The sequence below is a fragment of the Bombus fervidus genome, chromosome 6 (assembly GCF_041682495.2).
Source record: "Bombus fervidus isolate BK054 chromosome 6, iyBomFerv1, whole genome shotgun sequence".
Lineage (NCBI taxonomy): Eukaryota > Metazoa > Arthropoda > Insecta > Hymenoptera > Apidae > Bombus > Bombus fervidus.
Window position 1 is genome coordinate 15069884 of NC_091522.1, and position 24082 is coordinate 15093965.

At 41.6% G+C, this 24082-nt stretch overlaps 2 protein-coding genes across 4 annotated transcripts in view; one reads left to right on the top strand and one right to left on the bottom strand.

Moving 5' to 3' along the window:
- Fuctc (alpha-(1,3)-fucosyltransferase C) overlaps positions 1-18576 on the bottom strand; it is a 29792-nt gene extending 11216 nt beyond the window's left edge. Inside the window, exon 1 of the mRNA XM_072005513.1 lies at positions 18558-18576. The gene's annotated coding sequence lies outside the window, so the exon portion shown is untranslated. The remainder of the gene's footprint in view (positions 1-18557) is intronic.
- The window catches only part of LOC139988283 (lachesin), a 285333-nt gene that overhangs the window by 199396 nt on the left and 61855 nt on the right, over positions 1-24082 (top strand). For all 3 annotated transcript variants that reach the window (XM_072005502.1, XM_072005503.1, XM_072005500.1), the window contains 2 exons: positions 14054-14261; positions 14530-14691. In XM_072005502.1, coding sequence (XP_071861603.1) covers positions 14054-14261; positions 14530-14691 — 370 coding nt within the window. The remainder of the gene's footprint in view (positions 1-14053; positions 14262-14529; positions 14692-24082) is intronic.

Sequence of the window (24082 nt, forward strand, 5' to 3'; positions counted from 1 at the left end):
TGTGCACGCTCGAAATACTTTTGTTGCGACGATTTTAAATGGAACGACGCGCACGAAGGAACCCGTTGAACCGAACTAGAGCTCTAGGTGTCGCCCACTACAACGTGAATACCGTTTTCAAAAACCGAATAAACACGTGTCACCGTGCAGAATAGCTGGTTTTCAAAGGATGCGAACGATGCTCCTTTCGACGAACAACTTCCGTCTTCTCGCTTGTCCTCTGCAATTCGATTAACATAATCGAACGTATTCGCAGTAGCTGACGAAACTATTTTGCGTCGTCTGGACGAATAAAGTTTTGTAACGGCATACGAACGTTGAAAAAGTTGAAACGGAAAATTCAAATCTGAGAGAAACCGATATTATCGTGCCTTTGAATAGTAACGTGGTTTTGGTTTACAAAGTCTACAGGCAAATGATCTCTGAACAGATTGTTATTGCCGTTTCTTGTAATCTTCGGTCAGAGCTACATAAATAGGAAGATTAGCTTTTTGTGATCACGTTCGTTGGTATTAATGTATGAACGTGCTCCCTATGACAGAGTATTATTATCCTTTCTTCGATCGGCATAGTAACATTGAGCGAGCGACGATTACAACAACTGGCATACATTATCTCTGTATTTGTACTTATACTGATTTTAATACGTCAGACTATTGCGAATTCATCCACTCGTTACATTATTAAATACACCTACACGTTTAATCCATGTCAGTTTCATTCAGATTAATCGAATTATCATGTTCGTACAAGACAAACCTTGTGGCCGGTTTGGCGCACAGTTGGTTCGAGTTTATTTGTGACCCATCTTTTCAAGCGTTCTTAGAAACAATGCTTTTCAGCATACTTCTCGCCATTATACTCGACTCATTCCGACTGTCAAGCTATCAACTGTATAGTGATCTTTAACGACAGAAAAAGAGGCTAAGAGACAATTCATTTAGCTTGTAATTAGTTTCCTTTCCTTTGAAGAATCCAACAAGTTCGAGAGACTCGACATGAAACAGATACCGAATGAAAAATATAATCTAAAGAGGAGTCGTCGTTAAAGAACCAATATCAGTAAGAACGAAAGTAGAAATAGCATTACGTTACCTAGCAATCGCCGTTCCTTTCAAGCTACGGAACAGCAGAAAAAGAAGATTAAGAATAAACAGAAAGGGAAATGAGAACGAGAATGGCCGTTCATTTCCTCGGAAACGATCGTTTAAACATCTCTGCTATTATCGCGCGTGTAAAACCACGCCGGAGCAAGATCGCCACGATAATTCATCCGTTGGCCGGCACGCGTAGCCATCGATTAAGGTTATAGAACAGCGAGAAAAGAAAAATAAAAGGGAAAAGATCGGGTGGTATAGTAATAAAGAAGATCGGAGAAAAAAGAAAGGACGAGAGATAGAGGGAGAAAGAGAGCAAAGAAAAAGAATTACGAGAAACGTTTGCATTGGTATACACGATCGCTCATTAGGATAATATTGGTGGAGCGCGTAACGCGCGTTCCATATTACTCTAGCATTTACCAGTTTCGCGGTCGTAAATCATTAAACGAGGAGAAAGAACAAAAGACGTGGCCTGGTTGAAAGGAAACGACGAGCAAACGGAAATGTAACGCGGCTTGCGCGCTTCTCTCGTTCGTCCCTTCGGTTTATTCGCTGTCTTTCCTTATCCTCTCTGACGTTCAATTATGTACTTGCACTGCATCGGAAGATCCCGGAGTTATTAGCATTACCGCGATTCCGACGAATGCTTCCTCTCCCGTTGGCTGGCGTGTCGGTAATTTCCATCGGTTCTTTTCTGCCGTGGACCGCAATCTCCACGATCCAGGGGCGGATTCTTCGGCGTTATCTCAGACCAGCTCGATGCCTCCCACCGACCAGCATCGGAGGACCGCTGTTATGCAACCGCCTCCGCCACTGCGCCTCGCCGCCGCTATTGGAAACGCATCAGTTGTCCCGTGGAGGAGCTCGATGTTGGTAACTACGAGGCCAGCCTACGGCAAGATCGACATTACACGCGAACAAACATATCGGCCAGCGGAACCAGCGACCATCCACGAGACGGATCGAGAGGAACCAGCTCCACCGTAGGCTGAAAAACTGGCGAATAAATCGCGGGACCTTTGTCGAGAATAGCGCCCTCTTTATATTCTGTCCATGGAGGAGAGATTATGGAAAATTCTCCTGTGTGTGTATATATATATAAAGAGAGAGAGATAGTAGGTGTATATAGATGGGTGTTTTATAGCGTATATAGGTACGATAGAGACGTTAAGATTGGAAAATTCTAGGGAGAAATATTTTCAGTAGGGCGTTCGAAGAGTCGGGATTTCGAAATCGCTACGCGGAATCTGTTTGGTTTTTAAATGCAGAAAATGAGAAGCGCAGACGGTTCGGCGACTGGCGCCGTCGCGTTGGTTCGAATTAAATTTTGAAACAGGTAGACCATGGCGCGACGGCGGTAAATATTTCGCCAGCCAAGTTTTAAGGGGTCGATGCGATTTTTATTTACGTTTAATTCGATTTCGTGCCAAGTGGATTTTCTCATTACCTTTTACCGAATTCAACAAAATTTGAAAACTGGTAGAATTGTATATCATGGTTAATTTGCCCTCGCTACTACGTACTATCTTACGACATCGTAGCAATTTTTTATGTTTTGACTATTTTATTTAACGGTCTCTCCACGATTCAAATATATATAGGCTACCACGAAATATAGGGGGCGGGGGTGCTATTCATAGGGTCGATTCTAGAGATCAAAGCGATAAAAAAGGTTCGTGTAAAAAGTCATCGTTGGAGACTTATCTTTGAACTTACAAACAATTTCATTTTACGCTAGCATTATACCGGCTAATCTTTCTCTTTATCTTGCCTGCGCTTCGTATTTATCACTCTTAAGGTCCATGAAACGAAACAACTGACAGGATAGACGTAAATGTTAATCATTTCCTCTGTATACTTTGTTCAAACAGAATTATTTCCACTTACGAAATGTCTTAAAATAGCGATTTCTCGATAATCTTGGTGTACGTTCATAACCATCGAATCCTCTGGAGTGGTTTCGAAACGATGCCCGACTTGCGTTGCCCGTGTAACGTAAGATAACGAAATTTCTCGCTAAATTCAGAGTTTACGATACAACGGCGATTGCGATCTCTTTCTTGTAAAATAGAGAGCGCCGGGAAGGCAGATGGGAAACGATACGCCCGACCGTGGCACAAGGAAGTCGCAAGAGCGATAGTCTCGGCCACGATCCCGTTATCACGAAGAATTTCGCGCAATTACGTGGCCAAGAGATGATTGAGCACCGCTGCGAGGTAGATGGGAGCGGCACGTGTTCCGGGCCGAAACTTGCGCCGCATCGCCGTCTGCATGTCTTCCACGCACGTGCACGTGACTGCACGCGGGAACCCCGCAGAAGACATTGCCGGTCGGTTGAAGGCGCTTATTAGTCCGAGCCAATTACGAACGCAAGTTCCTGAACGACAACGTGCCGTGCCCGGAAAATTGCCACTCTCGCGCTCGTCCTCTTTCCAACCGGAATCCAAAGGGATTTCGAATCCTTCCTTTGTTCGATCCCTTTCAAGGAATACAACGCAACCGATGGAAATTTGATTTTCAACCGGCGAAGGGGCAATTTGCGGTAAAGGGAGAGTTGGGCGCTAAATTTAAAGAATTTCGGTGACAAAGGACACGTATAAGGTTAATTTAATAAGCGAACATCGTGAATGATCTGACGGATACGTACAAGATTCTTCGTATAAATAGATACATTTTCTACGTAGATATAGTCAGTGGAAAGTAAATACTGTGATACGTGAAATCTCTGTATCGCCATTGATTGGTATTGGATAGATACATATTTCGTATATATTTCGATGGACGTGAGATCGATGAAAAAGTAAGCAGAGGGAAAGGAGGAGATCGGGAAAGAAGAAAATTCGAGAGAGGATTAGGAGAAGGGAGGAAGGAAGGGAAACGTGAGTGGATTAAAGGAAATGAAAGGAATGATAATTATTCGTCTTTACATCCTTTTCGAGATAAATGTATATCTACGTTTGCGTCAAAGGAGAGTGAGTAATTATAAATATTATCTATATTAATTAAATTGAATTCAATTATTCGTATATAATTTCATGCACGAATTAATACTGCATGGATTAAAGTCACTGTATATCCTTCAAATACGTTACAACTTTTAGAACCTTAAATTCTACAGGATAAAATAACAATTTTCTCGGATTGAATCAAGATAGTATTAAATGGCGAAAGATTTCGAGGTGGTGGAACGTGAGCGGAAATGCAAATTAATATATATCCAGTACCTATCCATTGAACATCATCCTGGTCGAGAGAAAGGTTCTTAGAAAAATCAGATATTACAGCGAAAGTATCTTGGAAGTATAAACGGGAATTAAAGGAACGATGGACGGTGAATGGTTAATAAGCACGGCGATGATAATTCATTATACGTAACTCCGGTAACGGAACGAAAGTGTGCGAATTCTTAGAGAAAGTCGGGAAACAACGAGCGTTGCAAAGCCGGCAGAAGAATTTTAATAATTCGGTTGATCCATTTTTATGAAAGAAGAGACGAGCGTTACTATGCGGCGACAATAAACTGTAAGCTCATCCGCGTTTACAGCTTCGACCATTATACCGGAGAAACATAAAGATGTTCGCAGCCCTCTACGTTCTAAGAATAAAAATTGAGGCCTTTTCAGTCGATTCCACCCGCGATCAGAACCGATAACTTCACGGAGAAAGACGTTCCCCCCGACGATCGGTGTCATTTTCCTTTTCCTTAAGAAACCATAAATGGACATGTTACCACATGAAGGTTGGTAGATCGATAAATGTCCCACACCGTACGATCGTTCCTCTACTCTTTCAAGAATCTTCGGATCTTTTCTATACTTATATAAATTATGTATTTTCTGTAGAAATAAAGAAGAAAAAAAAAAAGAAGAAAAAATGAAATTAGCCTGGCACGTTTGCAAAATAATTGTTATATTTTCGTGGAATATAAAACAGAGATCTATTACACGTTTTAAATGGCGAATACTTCATTTCGATTATTTTACAGATTTTGCGATATTACGCTGGTTCTATAAACTTGCAGAGATTAAAATTTGTTCATAGATGCATGAGAGTCCGCAGTCTCGTTATTGAGCGATCAAAACAATTTTATAGTGCGCTATAAAACGTCAAAACTGATTTACACTATCATAGCGAAATTTGTCCGGTATTAAAAGGTTACTGATCGATATTGGAGTAAACAAATGGAAATGTTATCTGGAAATTTACTGAGCCGAACGTAGTTGGAAATTTCGCTCGGTATATTTTAACAATTTATTCGATGCCGGTTCGCTTACGTTTCTCCATTCCAGATTAACGTTTCATTAAAGCTCGTTGCTTCACGGTACACGCGGAAACATTATTTTGCGTGATGGAGTGCGCTTTTGAATCGCGTTCTCCGTTTGCTACCGAATCGAAGGGGTTCGTTACACGTCAGTCGCTATCCCGGCTTTTCCATCGGTATCGTACGATCTACCGATGGGACGCAATTCACGAACGCGTAGTCTGTCCTTTAATCTGTTCCAATAAAATCAATCCGGAAAAATCGTATCGAATCACGATACCTTGCCTGGGCTAGAGAACCACCGCCAGGAACGTATTAACCATTATCGATCCTTCCTACCGTTCTCCTCGTCGTTCCATCATTGCTCGCCGTTCCACCTATGGCTTTCGATCAAACGTAAAAAGAGAATCTACTTTTCCGCGGTTTCATCAATTTTTTATCCGCGTTCTTCGCCAGCCAACGAGCAAGCGTTTGAGCCTGCACAGACGACGTTGGAACGTTATTTTCGAGAACGAACAGCGAGAAACAATCGGTCTGCCAGTTTTTCCCTCGACTTTGAAATCGTGTATCACCCATTTCACCGATCTAACAGTCTCATTAGATTCGACGTTTCACTGGTACAGTCCCAAGGGACCCAGTCGACTTCCAGCTCTTTGATCGCAACGCCAGAAAATTGTATTTAACGCCTGCAACGAAGTATCTTCGCTCGTTCCCTATTTAGAATGTTCCAGCCGATACTGAAAGAAACCGTACGACTTTGTCAATTTCCACGAATTTAATTATACCACGAAGCCAGGGAATCACGATGAAACTCTTTCGTTCAAATGAATTCCTACGCTTGGTTCGCTTGTAGAATACTCGGCACGCGTATTCGTTACGTGCTCTTGAGGTACGATGGACGGCAAATTGAAAAAAATGGCTCGCGATATGTACGGTTTCGTAGATTAGGTTGCAAGAAGAGGCAGACGTGCCGCAATTTTGTTCCATTATACTCGTCGGAAATTACAACGGGAGAAAGAAATACGCCGAATATGAAGAACATGGATGGTCGCCTTGTTTGCCATCGACCTTCGATCGTTCGTTATCTTGACTGTAAGAAATTTAAATTTTCCGCAAATTATAAAAATAATTACAGTTTAACCTTGTTCAGTTATTTCTTCATTTATTAGATATTGTATCTGTAGGCGTACAGTATTATTTGAATTGCAAAAGAGAAGCCGATAAGCAAAGAATTGACTTAACGCAAAAGAAAAATTCCTTAATCGATAACGCATCTTCATATTCTACGACGAGAAAGAAGGTAAACGATTGCTTCGTATAACATTTGTTGTTCCATATATAACGACCTTTGATCAGTACGCTACGGTTGTTCATGAATTTATGTAGAATGTACTGGATACACGTAACATGCAAAAATGTATAAAATATCCAGTAAAGAGAGTGAGTATTCGTTATAATATTAAAGTAAAGTATTCATAATATTTTTAAAGAGTGAAATAAATCTCTATTTAATTTTCATTTCTTTTATTATGTTCACATGAACGTGAATTTAAATAAATATCCGCAGTCTACTAAAAATATTTTACAAATATAATATAATTTAGTTTCGTCCGTCGTATAAACAAGCCACCTTTATTTTGTAAGTATAAAATTAATTTATCATTATACTGGATCTACCAAGTGCTTCGTAACTTATTAACTTTTTCATGCTCGATGTTGAATATACGCAGTATCGTGCCCTTTATTTAACTTACTAATCGATTAAACGATAAACGTACTTCTTTTCAGTAACATTGGCCCTAAATTTTAATACGTTGTGTCTTCTTTACAAAACCAGTTGGAGAAACATGTTTCTGTTATTGACGATTAACAAACACAATATTTCTCAGAAGGTAAACGAATTCAGTTCTGTGAAAGTAAATATGCAAAAAAAGCAACGATGTCGCCTTTACTTCCACTTACATTGAACTTCTTATGAATCTATTAACGCGTTATCAAGATATTAGAATACAATACGTGTGAGACACGACGAGATCAAAAACATTGAACACGTTGAAACGCGTGTCCATTATTGACAGAACGGAAAGACGAGGGAGGTCAGCTGTTCCGGTAAAAGGGGAAAAAGTGGAGGCAGCACGACTGCGCGTACTCTGTAATTAGCTAATTAGGAAATGAATTTAATAATTAATTTGCTAACCGAATTACAACGGTGGGGGCGTGCGTCAGGCGTCGGCGCCACGACGTGCCGACGATTTGGACGTCGCGTGTCGCCGTGAGTCGCTTCTCGTGGTCTGTGAAATTATTTTTAATTACCGTGCCGATAAATCGTCGAGTTAATTCGCGCTAGAGATCCGAAGGAAATAGTCAGATCGTGGTACATCATCCAGGAAATGTATTCTTCACGACGAAAAACATCAAATGAGAAGATAGTGATAACGTTTATCGATTAACGCGAAACTTCCGCGCCAGAGAATGATTCGTTTCTCGTCACCTTTCTTCCTCTTTAATCGCGTCCGACATAGAATTTGCTACAATTGATTCTTCCTATATCTTAGATGAAGTCTATCATCGTCTATTGTGCATCTTATCGAATCTTTCCTTATGATTGAAGGCTTTAGACGTTTCAGTACTATTGTTCATTTCTAATTATAGATAAGATTGCAGATTAATTTCTTCGACAAAATCTATTTCTAAGCTACAACATTTTCGCTAGAACAGATCGTTTTATTTCAAGAATATGATTCTCTTATAGCTGATATTTTCAAATGTGTGGATACCTTTAATGTAATACGAGTATGTACAACCTTAAAATATCCTGTACTTTATCAATCGAGGTACAACCAGAGTTAAAAATAATCATTATCGGCTATACTAGACGCTATCCTCGGCCAGAAAAGCATATAATACAGATCGTGTAATCCACATGGCGGAAGCAGTGAGTAATAACGCTATAATGGTAGTATATAGAAGTTATTATATTACTTATAACAATAATAATAATAATACAAAAACAACTGCGTTATTAATTTATAGATTACACTATTTATTCTATTACATTATCAAAGCAATTGTTCACGTCTTTCAAGTTTGTTACCAGAGTAAAAAATGGAGAAACTATACGTGTACTTCGCACTGCGATACTGCAAATATCAATACTAATCGCATTCCGTAATACATCTTCAACTTTCTCAAGACAATAAGGACGTTTCATCGCGTTTGAGTAAAGCAAAACTTCATCCTTTCAGAGTTCCAATCTTTCCCCTTGATCTCTCCACCAATCAACTTTCCCCTCTAGTCTCCGCTTCTGAACTACGGAAACTCCCTTTACCCACGTCAACGAATCGATTCGCACATTTTAAAGAAGCGTCGAACGACAGGCGGCAAAGGGAATGAGTAAGTTGCTCCCATCTGGTCTGCTAGACGACGTGTTCGGATTTCTCCGACGACGACCAACTGTCATCAGATGTTTCATTTGTAAAAAAAAAAAAAAGAAAAGAAGAACGGGGGGATAAAAATATGCCGCAACAACGTTAAGACTAAAAACCGCGGAGAAATATAAAAGCGACCTTGTGGGAAATCAAGTTCGGCCTAATGACTGCGCCGGCAAACGTCGGGAATATTTTCGCAAAGTTGATTAAAACGAGCAACTCCCCTCCTCGACGCTAAACGCCGCGCCGTTGTTGGAATTGCGCGTCGGTTCGACCTTCCTCTCCTTTCTCCTTGACTCTATCCGCCACTTCTGCGTTCCCACTCTCCGTTCTAGCATTCTCTCTCTTCCTCTCTCTTGTTATGTTCTCCAGCCACTCGGTTACTTTTTCTCCCTTCGCCCCATTCCATGCAGTGGTTAATTAAATTCTAGATCGACTGGTCGATTGTTTTAAGAAACTCCGCGTAAACTCCAACGACTATTGCCCCCGTTTCCTGCCCTCTTCCCTGCCTTTCTTTTTTTATCTTGCGTCACGACTTAATTTCGGACGATATTTAAAGAGATCGAAGAACATTCTTACGGAAACACGAGAAATCGATCGTCCTTTTGCTCTTCTCTTATATTTCTTTTTTGAAGTACGCGAAGTTGCAAAGTCCGAGATACAATGATTACAGTCAGTATTGGACATACGCTCGTATTTTCCAATGAAATATTTTTCTTTCTATCAGATTTTACATTTTTACTTGGTCCAAATTCGTTAGCGCGTAAATACTACAACAAACGCGATAGTGCACCGATATTCAGTGTAGCCGCTGTACTTTCATCCAAGAGATCAGTTTGAACAGCTACGCTGCTCTAAGGAATTCCTCTATCGGAAAAAGGAAAAAAGAAGAACAAAGATCCGCCTGTAACCAGGTTGATGTATTCGCGAGAGTCTTTATTAAAACACATATAGCTGAAGTGCGTTTTATCGAAGCTTTGCGAAAGGTATTCTCACGGATGGCCACCGAGCCATGGTTTCTAACATTTTTTATAGTTGGCAGTTTGCATCTAAATTAGTATTTTCCAAACCAGCCTCAGTTCCCAAAAGTTCACCATGTTCGTTTCTGACCAACTTCCCCCCGGCTATTCTCAATTTACTCTTTCTTCTCGTCTTCTCTCCCTCCTCGTTTCTTCTTAACCAACCCTGGGCTGCTGCACTTTCGAATTTCGCCTTGCAGCAACGCGCACCCGTTACAGCCACTGTAACGACTCTCGAACGAGAGCGAAGGAGTATCGTTTACGAGCCTGAGAATTTTCTCGGAGGGTTATTACTCGCCGAGAAAAATTTAGAGCCACGCTGTTGATTATCGAGCGTGCGTAAAAAAAGAAGTATGTAGATGGTGAAGAGTAACGGGTTAATGCTAATGTCCTTCCTCGAAAATGCGCCTCATCTTCGTTGCAGACAGAAACTCGGACGACAACGCTTTAGAATTCTCTTTAACACGCCCCTTTCGTTGGAATTCGAATCAAATTCCGAAGGATTTACGAAGAGTCACGCTGGATAACGACGTCTGCTTTCCAAAAGGATGAGCGAGGATGTTGCTAAATTCTACACAAGCGTTCTGAATTTGACGAACTGAAACCGAATTCCTTGGGAAGATGATAATTATGTAGCTTATCGACCGGTTCGTATAAATGAACTGAGTAATTGGCTGACATTTACGGCCAAGAGATCACGTTTATATTCAGCTGGAACGTTTCTGCTGGTCGAATGGAGATTCGTTGTGAATGTCAACGGCACGTCGGTATTGTAGACTGTGGACGACTCACGAAGCACGTATTTAAAGCGAGACAAATATAGATTCCGTAGAGAGTTCGTAACATTAAGATGGCACGTGACTCGTCCTGCTTCCGAGCTATCAACGACTACGGTCGCCGAGTAATCGCTGTCATTCGAAACTGGACCGTGATGAGGCGGGTGAACCGCGTTCCGGATGGTTTCGGCAACCATCATTGACGGTCAATGTTAATCTAAAAGACACAAAATGGTGGCGACCGAATGTCGAAAGCACAATGGTCGAAGAGAGTATCGGCACACCGTTGTATTTATTGTACAGCATTTACGTAGTAATTAAATTAGCACCGAGTACATTAAATTTTGCACCAGTTAATGGTACTTTCTCGTATGACTACGAAAATTTGATACCATGAAAATGAAATATAAAACCTGATAAAAATACGAAACCTGCGGCGAATATTTTCCGTAGCCACACTGTATGTTCTAGCAACGGAACGCGTCTTTAATTACGTTTATTACGTACAAGCCTTCGGTCGGGAGCGAAGCAAGAAGGTTGTAAACGATGTTTAAGTGGTGAGAAATTAGATCGGAATCGGTGAACAACTATCGACTCGGTTTTAAAAAAATGTTTCCCGTGAAATTGAAAAAAATTATTTCTCTTCCATTTTTGAAGCGTGTTTTTCCCTCCCCCTTTTTTTTTTTTTTTCATTTTTGACGAGTTGCGTTTATTCCTTTTCCCGTCACCTTTTATCGGTTTTATACGTGCCGGTCATTTCGGAGTACAAAAAAACTCGATTTGGTTGACAGCCGCTGGCACACGAACCCAAAAGTGATCGGGCCAGCACGATGAACGCGTCGATCTATATTGCACTGAATCATCCGCGTGACTGTCGATAGATAGCAACAAGCGCGAGCAGCCTGCACCGTTGATTTCTGTTCAAGATGAAAGTGTCGAATCCTACTCACGGGATAGCCGTTACTGAAAACATCGAACACAAAAGGAGGAACTTTCTAAAAATTGTTTCCAGTTCAAAAAAACCTCGACAAATGGTCTGTAAAATATCTCTAAAATTTAGTATCGCTCTTTACAAAAAAAAAAAAAAAGAAAGAAACATTGGTGTTTACCAAGAAACTTCCACAAAGGCAATACCCACTTTAAAAAAAAAAAAAGGAAAAAAAGAAACAAAGAGGCAAAATCGATCGAAGTTTCTTAAACAGGTTGACCGCGACAAAAACTCGCCGCTACCGACATAACGCTTTTTCCTCGCGATATAAAGCGTCAGTTGCCAGTATCGCGGCGGCAGTTGAGCTTGACTTTGAACCAGTGCCAGGGATTTCAATCGAGGCCGCAAGCGGCGCGAGCTTTACCTCGAGATCGTTTAAAGGCCAATATAACGCCGGCAGCTACCTTTGCGCATCAGAGAGCCGGCTCTCGTTTTCTCGATCGAGCGCCATTCACTTTTCACGATCCATCGCCCGGAATTGCGACCAAATTTTGGACAGTAACTATACCTTTGATCCTTTAATAATCGGTTTAGAACGAACGATATTTCGTATGAAATGGTACCGTAGTAGATGATTAATGAGTTTGAATGATTCATTTGGAAAGGAACGCGGTTAATGACGACGTGGTTATAAAAGGAGACTACCGGTGGAAGTTTCGATATGATGGAATACGAGGCACGTTGGATGTAAAGAACGACGTATATGACTGTACTGGAAACTAAGGATTAACCGATTTCAACTAAGCTTTAATCTGCCTCGATATGGCGTTCTTCCAAGCGGTTGTTAGCTGCCTCGTCTACGCTCCTTTGATCCTTTCGATAAATTAAATCAACGAATCGAGCCATCCGCTTTGATCGGCGTAGAAACAATTTCTGCGTAATTTCCTAGTCGTATGTTTTTAATCTATCTTCGTGTTTCGGAAATTTTCAGACGAAACGCGTTTTTTAAAACGTTGCAATCGACCGAAGTCTCGGTCGGTTGCTTTAATTATTCGCTAAGATCGAGTAGTTTACGTCCGACTACGAAAGGAACGATTCTACCGAAGCTTTCTTTCGAGAACAATTAGCAAAGTTTCAAATTCTGTTGCACGAGTTTGAATCGCCGAATGATCTGCCTCTCGTCGAGTCGCTTAATTCCCTTGGCATGGTACGCTTGTTACGTAATTATGCGAGCAAGTATTCTGCAGGAAAGATAAAATGAAAATAATCAGTGCGACTTGGTCAATGTCTTCCGAATAGTTTCCCTTACAAATAGAGGGGACCGTCGCCTCTTGGAGCGTTCGACTATTCTCAAATGAGATGAGAAGGGACCAGAAACAGGAAAAAGGAGCGTAGAATCTGTTTACATTTGGCTGGTTTATATTATAAAATCGATTAGAAATCTGTCGTTCTTCGTCACAAAGACGTTCCTCGAATAAATTTCCAATGAACCAGAGCAATGGACCGATCGTGCGACGAGAAAAGAGACACAACTTCGTCCGTGTGACGAAGGTGATTCATCGAAGACAAAGAGGCCGGGAGTTGTTAGAACGTTACCTTCGTACGGGGATACGACTAAATGTATATGGAGAAAGAAAGGCGAAGAAGGAAAGAGGTGGAATGGCAAAAACAAGGAAAAGTGGCGCTTTCGTGCAACGAAGCGTTCTCGAGCGTTGGCAAGGAAATGAAAAAGAAGAAGTAGCGTGGCAGGAGAGCACGGCGAATGGGAGGGCAGCCAGTTTAACCCAGAAATCCTCGAAAGTGCATAAGCTTTGTCGTGGAATGAGCTTAGTTAGGGGAACGCTAGCCCAGCCGAGCGTAAAATACGGTCGTAATAATGTTTGTTCATAGCATTTCTGATGCAGAGAGGGTTGCGCAGCGTGTCGTTGCGGCGCAACCCGGCGCTGGCCATCTTCTTTCTCTCTTCGGTTGTTCCCAGCTTGTTCGCCGCATCGGGTTCCGCCACTTGTAGAGCATCCGATGGCTCGCGACTCATTGACGAGCGGAAATTTGAAAGATTTCGCGCGCAAAGTGGTCGCACGAATCGCTCGTTTCTGGCACGTGTATCAAGAGATTCGATATACCGTTGATGGTTCTTTTGCAAACTATGGATTTCCTCTTTAAGTTATCGAACTATATCGATACGAGTAAAGTCGAGACCGCTGAAATTGATACGCGAATTTACTTTTTTTTTTTTTTTACTTGATCGTACGTACCGCTATAAATTGATTCCACGTCTCCTTTCCAAATAAAAATTGCAAGTCCATTTTCTTTGATACAGCCGATAAACGATTATATCGACTATATCGAGATCAAGTGACCAAGATCGAATCTTCGCCGCTAGCATATTTAATCTTCTTAAATTTAATCAACTCGGTTATGGCTTCTACTCCATATCGGTTTAATTTCTCGAATAGAAGGAGAAAGAGCTTTTTGCCTGTATCACTGTAGAAGAAAAGAGACGAAGAAAGTTCTGAGTACATTGTCCAATTTAATTCACAGGTGGCGTGGATTCACGTGGGTCGTCAAATGCTCTTGACCATTCACAAACACGTGGTCGTGAAGATACCGAGATTCTCGGTGTCCCACGACAATCAGAAGACCTGGTTGCTTCACATCAACAACGTGCAGCAAGACGACCGAGGCTATTATATGTGCCAACTGAACACGAATCCGATGATGAGCCAGGTCGGCTTCCTTCAAGTTGTCGGTGAGCATATTTAATCTTCTTCCATCGACTCAAGGCATGCTGTTGTTACATTATTATGTGCGCCGAAGACGTCCGAACAGCTTTAACGAGACATCCATCGCGAAACGTTCGATAGAATTACTTTGCGGAAGAAAAGAGCGATCTTTTTACCATCGACGTGACGAACTATATTTAAACGTAAAATCTTGAGAACTTGTTTCAATTTAGGCAACCTACCAGCTTCTAATTAGACCTACTGACCTTCTGTGCTTCTCTATTTGTTTCCAAGTACCACCGAACATTTTGGACTCGTTGTCCACCGAGAGCACGGTGGCGGTTCGTGAGAACCAGAATATTACGCTGACGTGCAAAGCAGACGGATATCCAACGCCAAAACTGATGTGGAAGAGAGAAGACGGCCAGAGCATAAGCATCAATCGGCATTACAAAGGTGAGCGTACAATTTCTCGACCAGTGTCACAAAGTATAAGACGAAAGACTGTAATCGCGTGTGCCTCATAGAGAGAACCGAGCTCTTGCGTTAATTATACGAAACTATGCTTTACAAGCGATGAAAGTAATTCTCAAGTTTCCACTCGTTGACCGGCCGTTTAATTTCGCCAATTAGCGAAAATCGCAGGAAAACAGGAAATTTCACGAAATGGTGTATTTATTCAAGCGCGATTCTTCGAATATTCGCGCGCCGCTGTTCGTCTCAATTAACGCAGATTAAACGAATTGCGAGCTGTTGCGTATAGTCCATAACATCTTCGATTTAAAATCGTATTATTTTCGATGCTACAACGTCAAAAAAACTCGTTTGCATAACGCGTAAACGTTAAATATTAATCACCAATTATCGTAAAAATAGAGATATACGCGCTGACGCCGTGGCTTGCGAAAGTATTTGAACACCTGTACAAACTTTTTATGAATATAATATGTACATTGACGTATTTTGAAATTTTCCTGTCTCCATAATATGTCACGACAACCACGATTACTACGTTGATCAAAATTCAGACGAATTTGAAAACGTACATAAAAGTTACATGTATGTATAGAGCGTTATATATGAAGCGTACATAGAAATCATTGAAATCAAAATACACCATTTGAGTGGTTGATCATTCATTGTTTGTACCGCGTAATCATTTTTATCGAAGTGTTCGCTTGCGATAAATGTATCGTAGCCTCTACGTATACATTCAAATCAGTTTGATATTTTGCCAATATAATCACGATGATCGTACATCATCGTCAGAATGTCAACGAAATTTCAAAATGTTCCACTTATCGTGCATAATATAACTCTAAAGGTTTTACTATAGTATCGAATACGTTCGTGAGTCACTGTGCGTACCTATAAGCGTAAACTGTGAAACTACAAGTTCAAAATATTGAAAATAAATGAAGCAACTTGTTTGATCGTTGAAATAAAGCTGTTTCCATTTTCCAGACGGAAGAACGTCTGATTACGGGTTCCGTACGAGTCGGAAACCAACGTCCCCGATATTCGCGCAATCAGAGATGCAAACAATCATGTTCCGAGTCGTTCTACTGATAAACGTTAAAACTGGAAGCGGCGGACAGATGTTCGATTTCCGGTGATTAAACCTCAGAGTCAAACGTGACGTTAAAATAGCCGCGAACGTACGTTGGGAACGTCTCGTCCGCGTACGTGTAATCAATTCGAACGAAAGAGAAAGGAGAGGAAGGTAATGTCGGCGGACAGTAACAGAAGCGGAGTATTCCGTTGCTTTTGTTGCTCCGTTCGTCATCGATTTTACACGTCAAACAACGAAGCCTGCGGCAACGTTTCCGGTAATTTCCCTAATGCAATGGGACACGTAAATCCATTCTCGCCGACATATTATTAGTATTGCGGTAATTACTCGTTTGCATGGCCACCGTTCTCTAGACTCCTCTCCACGGTTTACGTGACTGTCGAATAAAACAAAGGTTGTCGCGAATACATATTTCTGTCGCTGAGCTTTACCACGTCATCGTCCTGCTTCGTTATCTTATACTTCCGACGGAACATCGTTTGTATCGTGCATCGCGACGTTTCAAAATTATAAACATCGTTTCAGTTCGATTCAGCGACGAAATGTTATATCGCGATTAGTGTCCGTTAATTGAACACGACTTTGAACATCAGCTGATATAAATCACGGATTAAAAGCGACAACAGCTGATGAATATTTCAACAAACGTGCGACCCCGTTGCCGCGAAAATGCGTTTAATAACGAACGTTTTGTAGATCTCACGCCTGATACGAGATCGTATAAAGTTATGGGACGGGGCTAACACCATAAGCGAAACGGCGCTGGAAAATTGTGAATTAATTCCCCGATGCTTTCTCGCGATACGAAACAGGCTAATTTCTAATACATTTATTGTACAGCGGGGTTCTCGCGATCTCGCATGCCAGGCATTTATTTTTAGACCGGCAGTAGTCACTCATCGCACCTGATTTCACTGGCACGCGTTTGCTATATAAATTTTTATCATGAGTCTCCCGTTTTTGTTTCTCTCTTTTTCTTTTTTCTTTTTTTTTTTTTTTTTAGTTTTCGTTTGACGGAAATTTCATACGCCGTTTGCGTTATTTTTTTATTCGCGGTGGCCGTTCGCATCGCATACGCTATGCTCAAAGCATCCTCTATTTCCACGAAGACAATCGCGGACCGATTACTCACAGCGAACGGAAGCATAAAAAAGAGGACGAAATCGAGTATGAATTTGATCGAATTTTCGTTTGTAAAATACTCAAAAAATTGCACTCCCGTGGTTGCCTCGTAAAGCTCGTTCGTCGATGATCGCGATTTTCCTCGCTCATTTATCATTCGTTTTCCAACGAATGTTGGAATATGGTTACAACTTTCTCATCCATTTCTTTATTTACTGCTAACGGTGTTTACAAGTAAAAGATATCACGAAGGTAAATAACATTACGTTATCGCGTTATGGATAATAAGAAAGTATTGTAATTAGAACAAGTTACAGATAGTTTGCTTTTAAAATCCTGGAAAAATGTAATGTTTAGATAACGATAATTAAAAGCATTCTCCACCGTGATACACATGACCGTGATATTGACGTTATATCTTTATTTACTTCATGATAAACGACTTGAGAACAGACACTAAAGAACAATATGCAGACAGCACAGGACCAGCAGGAAAATTCCCAGCGGTTGCAGTCGGTCGGATAATAAAGTGCAATAAACTATATAAGCCCGCCCTTACCAGCACATTATTAGAAATGCAATTAGCCGCCCATGCAATTTTACTCATTACCATTTCACGCGAATTCCAACCTGTCCCTCTTTCTGCCTCTCTTTCCATTCCATTCCATTACGTCTACAAATAAGTTTCAATGAAAACGATTCGAATAAAACTTTAATATCAATGTTATTCTATTAAGAACTCAAAGTTGTTTGGTATCATCGTCAAACAGAACATTGTAGTCTTTCCTCTTTCATTTCCCTCTGATTAAAACAAGTGACGAACAACGTATCTTAAATAGCTCCACGACAAAAGTTGGACTCATTATCCTCGCTGTTCAAGTCTGGCTATTACTAACATCGATATCGTAGGATCAGGAGCGAATGGGAAACGACACTTTCTTACAGCATGAACACGACTGATAAATTGCGTTTGAAATGAAAAAGTTCATACATATATGTCGGAGATGAAGGGACGCCGGAGCCTTTCTTTCGGAACATTTTGGAAGGTCCCCAATACTTTAGTCCAGACTTTTTATTATAGTCTTATTTAAACGATAAAACTGAGAAATAGCTGGTTATGAGTTAAGTCAATTATGATTATCCGAGAATTATGACAGTGGGCTTGGGCTCGAAGTGACATAATGGGTCACTGAACGTAGCCACGGTCACGGGAGGGACGTGTATCTAACAGAGGTATAAAGTAATTAAATAACTCTCCTTAAAAACAGGGATTGACCCGAGGAATACGGAGAGGAGTATATAAGGACAGTTCCACTTGGACCGAGGTGCAATCCGATAAGTTCGACTAGCCCAGTGAACACGTACATCGAGTTCCTAATCGTGATCGTCATCCCGTTGACCGAATTCATCGTCATAGACATCTCGATCACTCGATCATCGATATCGCTCGTTAACTTTTGTAATACATTCCCATAAACAAACATCATCTGGTATAAGACAACTATGGACAACTCGCAGCAAGACTCATCACACGCCCCGTTTTCCAAGGATGATCCGACATATATTAAGCAGGAAGCAAGCAATCAATTCAGCGGTTACAAAATTTACAATATCACGATTCACTTACTTTTCTCTCGTTGATTATCAACGCGCAATTCTTAACTCTTTCTTTCTTTAAGACTTTCGACTCTGTTTCTGCAACGACTCGATTCTTAATTCTCGCGACTCGCCCATTTGCCTCGGTTTATGTATCGGCTGATCGATACGATGCGACGCATCGCGTCGTCGCGACGGTTACACGTTTCCTCGCTGACAATTATTATTTTTCTCACCTTTTTGCTACAGTAACGGCTCCGGTGCCGTCCGAACCGTCGCACATGCACGTACACGCTCCCTACAGTATTATTTTCCGAAGTAAGTCAGAATAGACTTTTGGAATTTAAGTTTAAGATTGGATAGTCGTTGGTTGAAATTACCTAGGAGAAAATTCCATGTAGGTTTGCCGCGTGCGATCCAACGCAATGGACTGCGAACAGCTATAGTATTCTCCTTCTCTCTCGCTCTGGCCATATTATTAATAATGCAGTTGCGTGTTTGCACGGACGTGACTGTTGCCGGCGTGCGCAGCATTTTCTCGGATATGTTCGTGCAAACTGGGAACAAACAAGCTGTGTGCCGAGAAATTTTCATAACGACCGGTTGCTCTCGTGCATACACCGTTTCCGATAACTAATCTAAGAAATCGCGACTATCAAACTTGTCGGACGGATCGATGGATCGATGGATTGTGCGATAATTTGCACGATGAAAGAAAACAGGAAGTGAGGTATATCGTAAAGGAGCGACGTGACGATCAATATTATTCTCGATATCGTATTGACGATATTGTATTGATCGTCCAGAGGGTAACAACATACCATAATCTCGAAAATGTTAAATATTGAAAATAATATCGATAATAAAATTGATCGTCACGTCGTTCCTTAACAACCGTGATATTGACCTTGTAAAATGTGCAAACTAAAACCTGATTAAAGCGAGAGATTTGCAATCCTCTCGGAAAACGTTTTTTTCTTCTTTTTTCTTCTTCACGGACGATAACGCGATTATACGCTCGTGATACGTGCGCGTGGCTCGTCACGGTAAGAGCGAAAGAAAAAAAGACGTTCCAATGCGAACGACAGATAAACTAGACAGAATTTGCAAGAAAAACGGTAGAGAAACAAAGCTCCGGCGGAAGGTCTTTTTTCTCCGGCTGGCTGCTTCTTAAATATTGTATAGATTAATCAACTCTGAAGCGCGGTGCTACGCCGCTACTGCTACGTGGCCGGCTGCCAGTGGCGCAATGGCCAGGAGTGGGGATAATCAAGGGGCGGGACAGGGCGGGATGCAGTGGCGGCGACGTGAAAATTATGCGCGCACATGGCATATCCATGAAATATTCACTGGATGCTAAAGATGCGTGGCGTTCCCGGTAGCTGTTTTCGGGGAAGATTAAACAGAATCCTCTGTCAGCGGTGCTCGGCTAATTCCTCGTGCTGTTTAGTTTCGTAAAAGATAAAGGGAAAGTTGACGTGAATTGATATTTTGCGCTAAATTTTCTCGATCGTACGTGGAAGAAGGAGGCCGTGTCTTCCGTTTAGCTGTTTAAAATTTTCGGGACCTGTAGTACGAGCGAGGATAAAACTTTAATGTGACACAGCCTAGTTCCGCTACGTGGGATAATTCGGTGGCTAAGTTGACCAACTTCCCACATTCCTGGTGGACTCTCTGTCATCGTAAAACTAGATGGATTAAAACCAGTCAGTGCTATAGATCAGCAAGGTCCTCCGGGAAGAACCGTGAGTCCTGGCGTCTCGGACACCGAAGCATCCGAATGTCAGAATGTCCCAGGTGGCACAGACATTAGCCCACGGGTAACGTACACGTGCACCAACCGCTGTGTTAGGCTGACGGAGCTGCTGTGGTTTGGCTGTGCGAGGTCAAACGTCCCTCTATCGGTTGCAACTTGTATTCGCCTAAAAGCCTGATGACGTTTTACGTGGCATCGTTGCCACTGGTACTGCTCTGTTCTCGATACTCTCAGGAAACACGATCCAAACGGGTTGCTTGTAATTTACTGTTAATCGATACTAGCGAATAATTTAATTAAACATCAGAATATTCTCCCTTCCTCGCTGACAGCGAACCGTATTTCAAGATTAAAATATCTAAGCGATCCGGCTGAAATTATTACTGATAGGACGATTAACATTGTCCGACTGATAAAATAAACGACTGACGTTGATGAACGAAATTAGATAGCCGACATTGAAACAAACTACAATTGGAAAAAGGAAACAAACGAGAGTACAATGATGGAAAAGGAGGTCCCGAACGTATCACGAAGATAAGATGCTCGTAACTTTGGCAGCATTGGCACGAGCCAGTGCCGGTCCCGCTGGATTATCGGAAATTCAACATCATCCTGTCTCGTGCAAGTAAACACGATTGAACCGAATCATCCATGCGGAAGATTACGTAGAAACCGATCCGATCGTAGCTGGAATTCGAGGCTTTCGCTTGAATCCGTATAGGAATCTTGGACACGATTCTTGCACAGTCCTTCGTAGTACAGAAAGCTGCATTCTCTCTGCATTTTCTTGGAGTAGGAACTTCGCCGAATGACAATGAACGATGATCGCTGTTTCTCGATATTGATCGAATCAGAATAGATCGGCTAAAGAAGTTTCTCTCCCTAAATCTTGAACCAATTCGATAAACAGAAAGAGAGGCTAAAAGTTTGACAGTATCGTCATAGAACAAACAGAATTTCTCGAGGAATGGAAAGATATGAAAAAGGTTAACATTCGTTGACTGGATAGTGAATTACGTTTGAGAAAACTTGAAAGAAACGAAATAATTAGCGGTGAAACCATCGTACTCGGTAACTGGAGACGATAGTTCCGTTCGTTAAGCCGTGTCAACGTTTTGTTGTTCGTGATTAACCGAGCAAAGACCTGAAAGTAGTACGAAAGCTTTCGAGCTTCCAGCTAGGATGAATCGCCTGGGCGGAGCTTCCAAATAAGAAAGGTGTTGCTCTTCTTCTTCCTCTGTTTCTTCTTCTTCTTCTGGTTGCGGATTCTTCTCCGCTCTAATTTCTGCTAATTAAAGCGGCCTGCGCTTTTCCAAAGCGTGTGTAGCGGCTGCACTACGCCAAGTGAAGTCATAAATACAGCGAAAGAAAGAAGGAAGAGGGAAAGATGGCAAGAAAAGGCAACGCTGCATGGAAAGGCCACGGAGAAAATATAATATTGTCCGCCATGTACACCGGCTGTCTTCTTCGCCATCGATTGTTAAATCTCGCTGGATCGAAACGATGAACGAAGACGCAATCGAACCAGCTCGTTCCTCTTTCGCGGCAAATTGTCTTGGTCATCGAACGATCATCTACTTCTACCGCCAACCTTTTTCGTTAATTCCGCTTTCAGCAATGAGACTTTGCTCGACATTGCCAGTCGATTTACCTCAAGCTCAAAGCTCTTTGAAAAAGATGGTCCGCAAAGGGACGTCGCATTGGACACGTTACTCGGTGAGCCTTGTCAAGCTTTTCACGATGGGTTAACGCAATTTTGAAGTTGCAAAATACACGTTTCTAAAGTTTTTCACCCGAAACACGATGGATCGTTGCTGTGATCTAACATAGCGAGTGTAGTGATTGGATGCATAAGTGAATCTATGTTTTCACTTGTATTATCCTATCTTCTAATTACCGCCAATTTTCCATCTACAGCCGCTGTATAAAGTATTTTTTTAAATATCCCTACTTCTCAATGAAGCGTTGCTTCTATCAGATTCTACGTTTCATTTCTGTAATCGCACGAAGGTGACAAGGAAAGTACCTCTAAATGATACGAAATTTAGGTTGAACCTAATTAATTGTTGTGTACGTACCATAATACGTACAACGATGCGCATACGCACCTCTCGTAGCCGCTGTAATTTCCACGTAGCTACACTCTTCTCAAACTATCTCGTCGGCAAATCTCGTCTATTTATACGAGCAAAATATCAAATATCAAAAGATTAGACATACGCGGTGCAAACGTGACTGTGTAACCTTGACAAGGCAATTAGCGATATCCCGCGGAAACTTGGAATTGCTCGTGCAAGTGGACAAAATGCAACGGTATTCGCGATTGTCCTGCATCGCCTCAGACTATCACTTTGACGTGACTCGTCGGCATGGAAATCCGGCCGATATATAACGAGCGACATCCCATACCTAATATCGTTCAACGGAGAGATGAAATTTGGTGCGCGCAGCGAGTTACAGTCTCGTTAAAAGTTACCGACGCCAGCGAATCGAGAACGCTGCGAAACCCGCTTCGAGCGGAGACGCGACATTATCGGGGCTGCCATTCGATCGTTCGCTCGCACACACTCGCCACGCAAATTCGCGAGGAACTTTTTTTTTCCTCTGACTTTGGCTCACGGAACGAGACCCAACCGTTTCAAAGGTTTTCCACGGGTCAATGGCTGTTGATTGACCGGTCCTCCAGGGCCATTCGAACGTGGGCACAATGTAAAGTGGCGAGAAATCGGACTCAGTTCTAGGAACACTGCCGAGGACAGAGATGAGGGAAAGATCGTTCTGAAAACGTGGATTGAAAGATAGAAGCTTTACTTGATTTTAGGAAGCGATTCCTTCGGATTGAATCGACTAGATTGTTAGAAAGAGAGAAAACGCGTAAGAGTGATATTCTAGCGTTGGCAGATAATTTGATTTCGTACGCTGTGCTACAGAACGTATTATACAACTGGATGAAAGGTTATTTTACGTGTAAAAATAAGTGGGAAAGCTAGAATAAAACGTTGTAAATAGAAGATTCGTTTTCAAGGATTCGTAGCTTGAACCACGTCTCTACATAGTCACGGAATCTTCAAATATTTTATTGCGAACTTTCGACGTTATTTTTACATGTAGATAGAGTAGAACTCCACTTGTATAAACTTTGTTCGTGTAGAGAAAATTTTAGTTAGTGCTCGATCGAATGAATTATCGCTGTTTGGATTCTTCTTAATGTTCAGATGCTTTGAATTTGAATAAGTTCGTTATTCATTATTCATTATATGTGCAGACACTTTCGCGAACCGCTGTACGTACCGCTGTACGTTCCTACGAGAGAAGAAAAATATGACAAACTAATTTGCGATACTGGCTCTCGAGACTTTCTTCTTCGTTGTAGCGTAAAAATACGTCGTTGCACAATATACGCGCATCAACGCGTTTGAAACACGTACACACGTCCGAAAGTCTATCAAACGATTACTGAAACCGGTTTATAATCGTGTCAAGACTAATCGTCCTTTGACCATCCCACGCGCCATAATATGGCAGTCTTGTGTAACAGACGGTGCAATAGAAAGGAAGCCAACTCGAACCGTGTGAGAAATTGCTCGGTTATCTTACATCTGTGCTAGCCGGTTCTCGAAAGCTGCAGAGTGAATTAAGAGAATAAAAGAACTTTTGTTTGTTCGTATTTAATGAAGCCGGGAGTAAACGGCGCGTTGCCTGCTTCCTCGCAGAAAAATGAACGCCGCCAGTCTGCGAAATGTAATTTTATCTAACGTTAGACGACGTTTAAATTCTAATGTAAATGAAACTCTTTC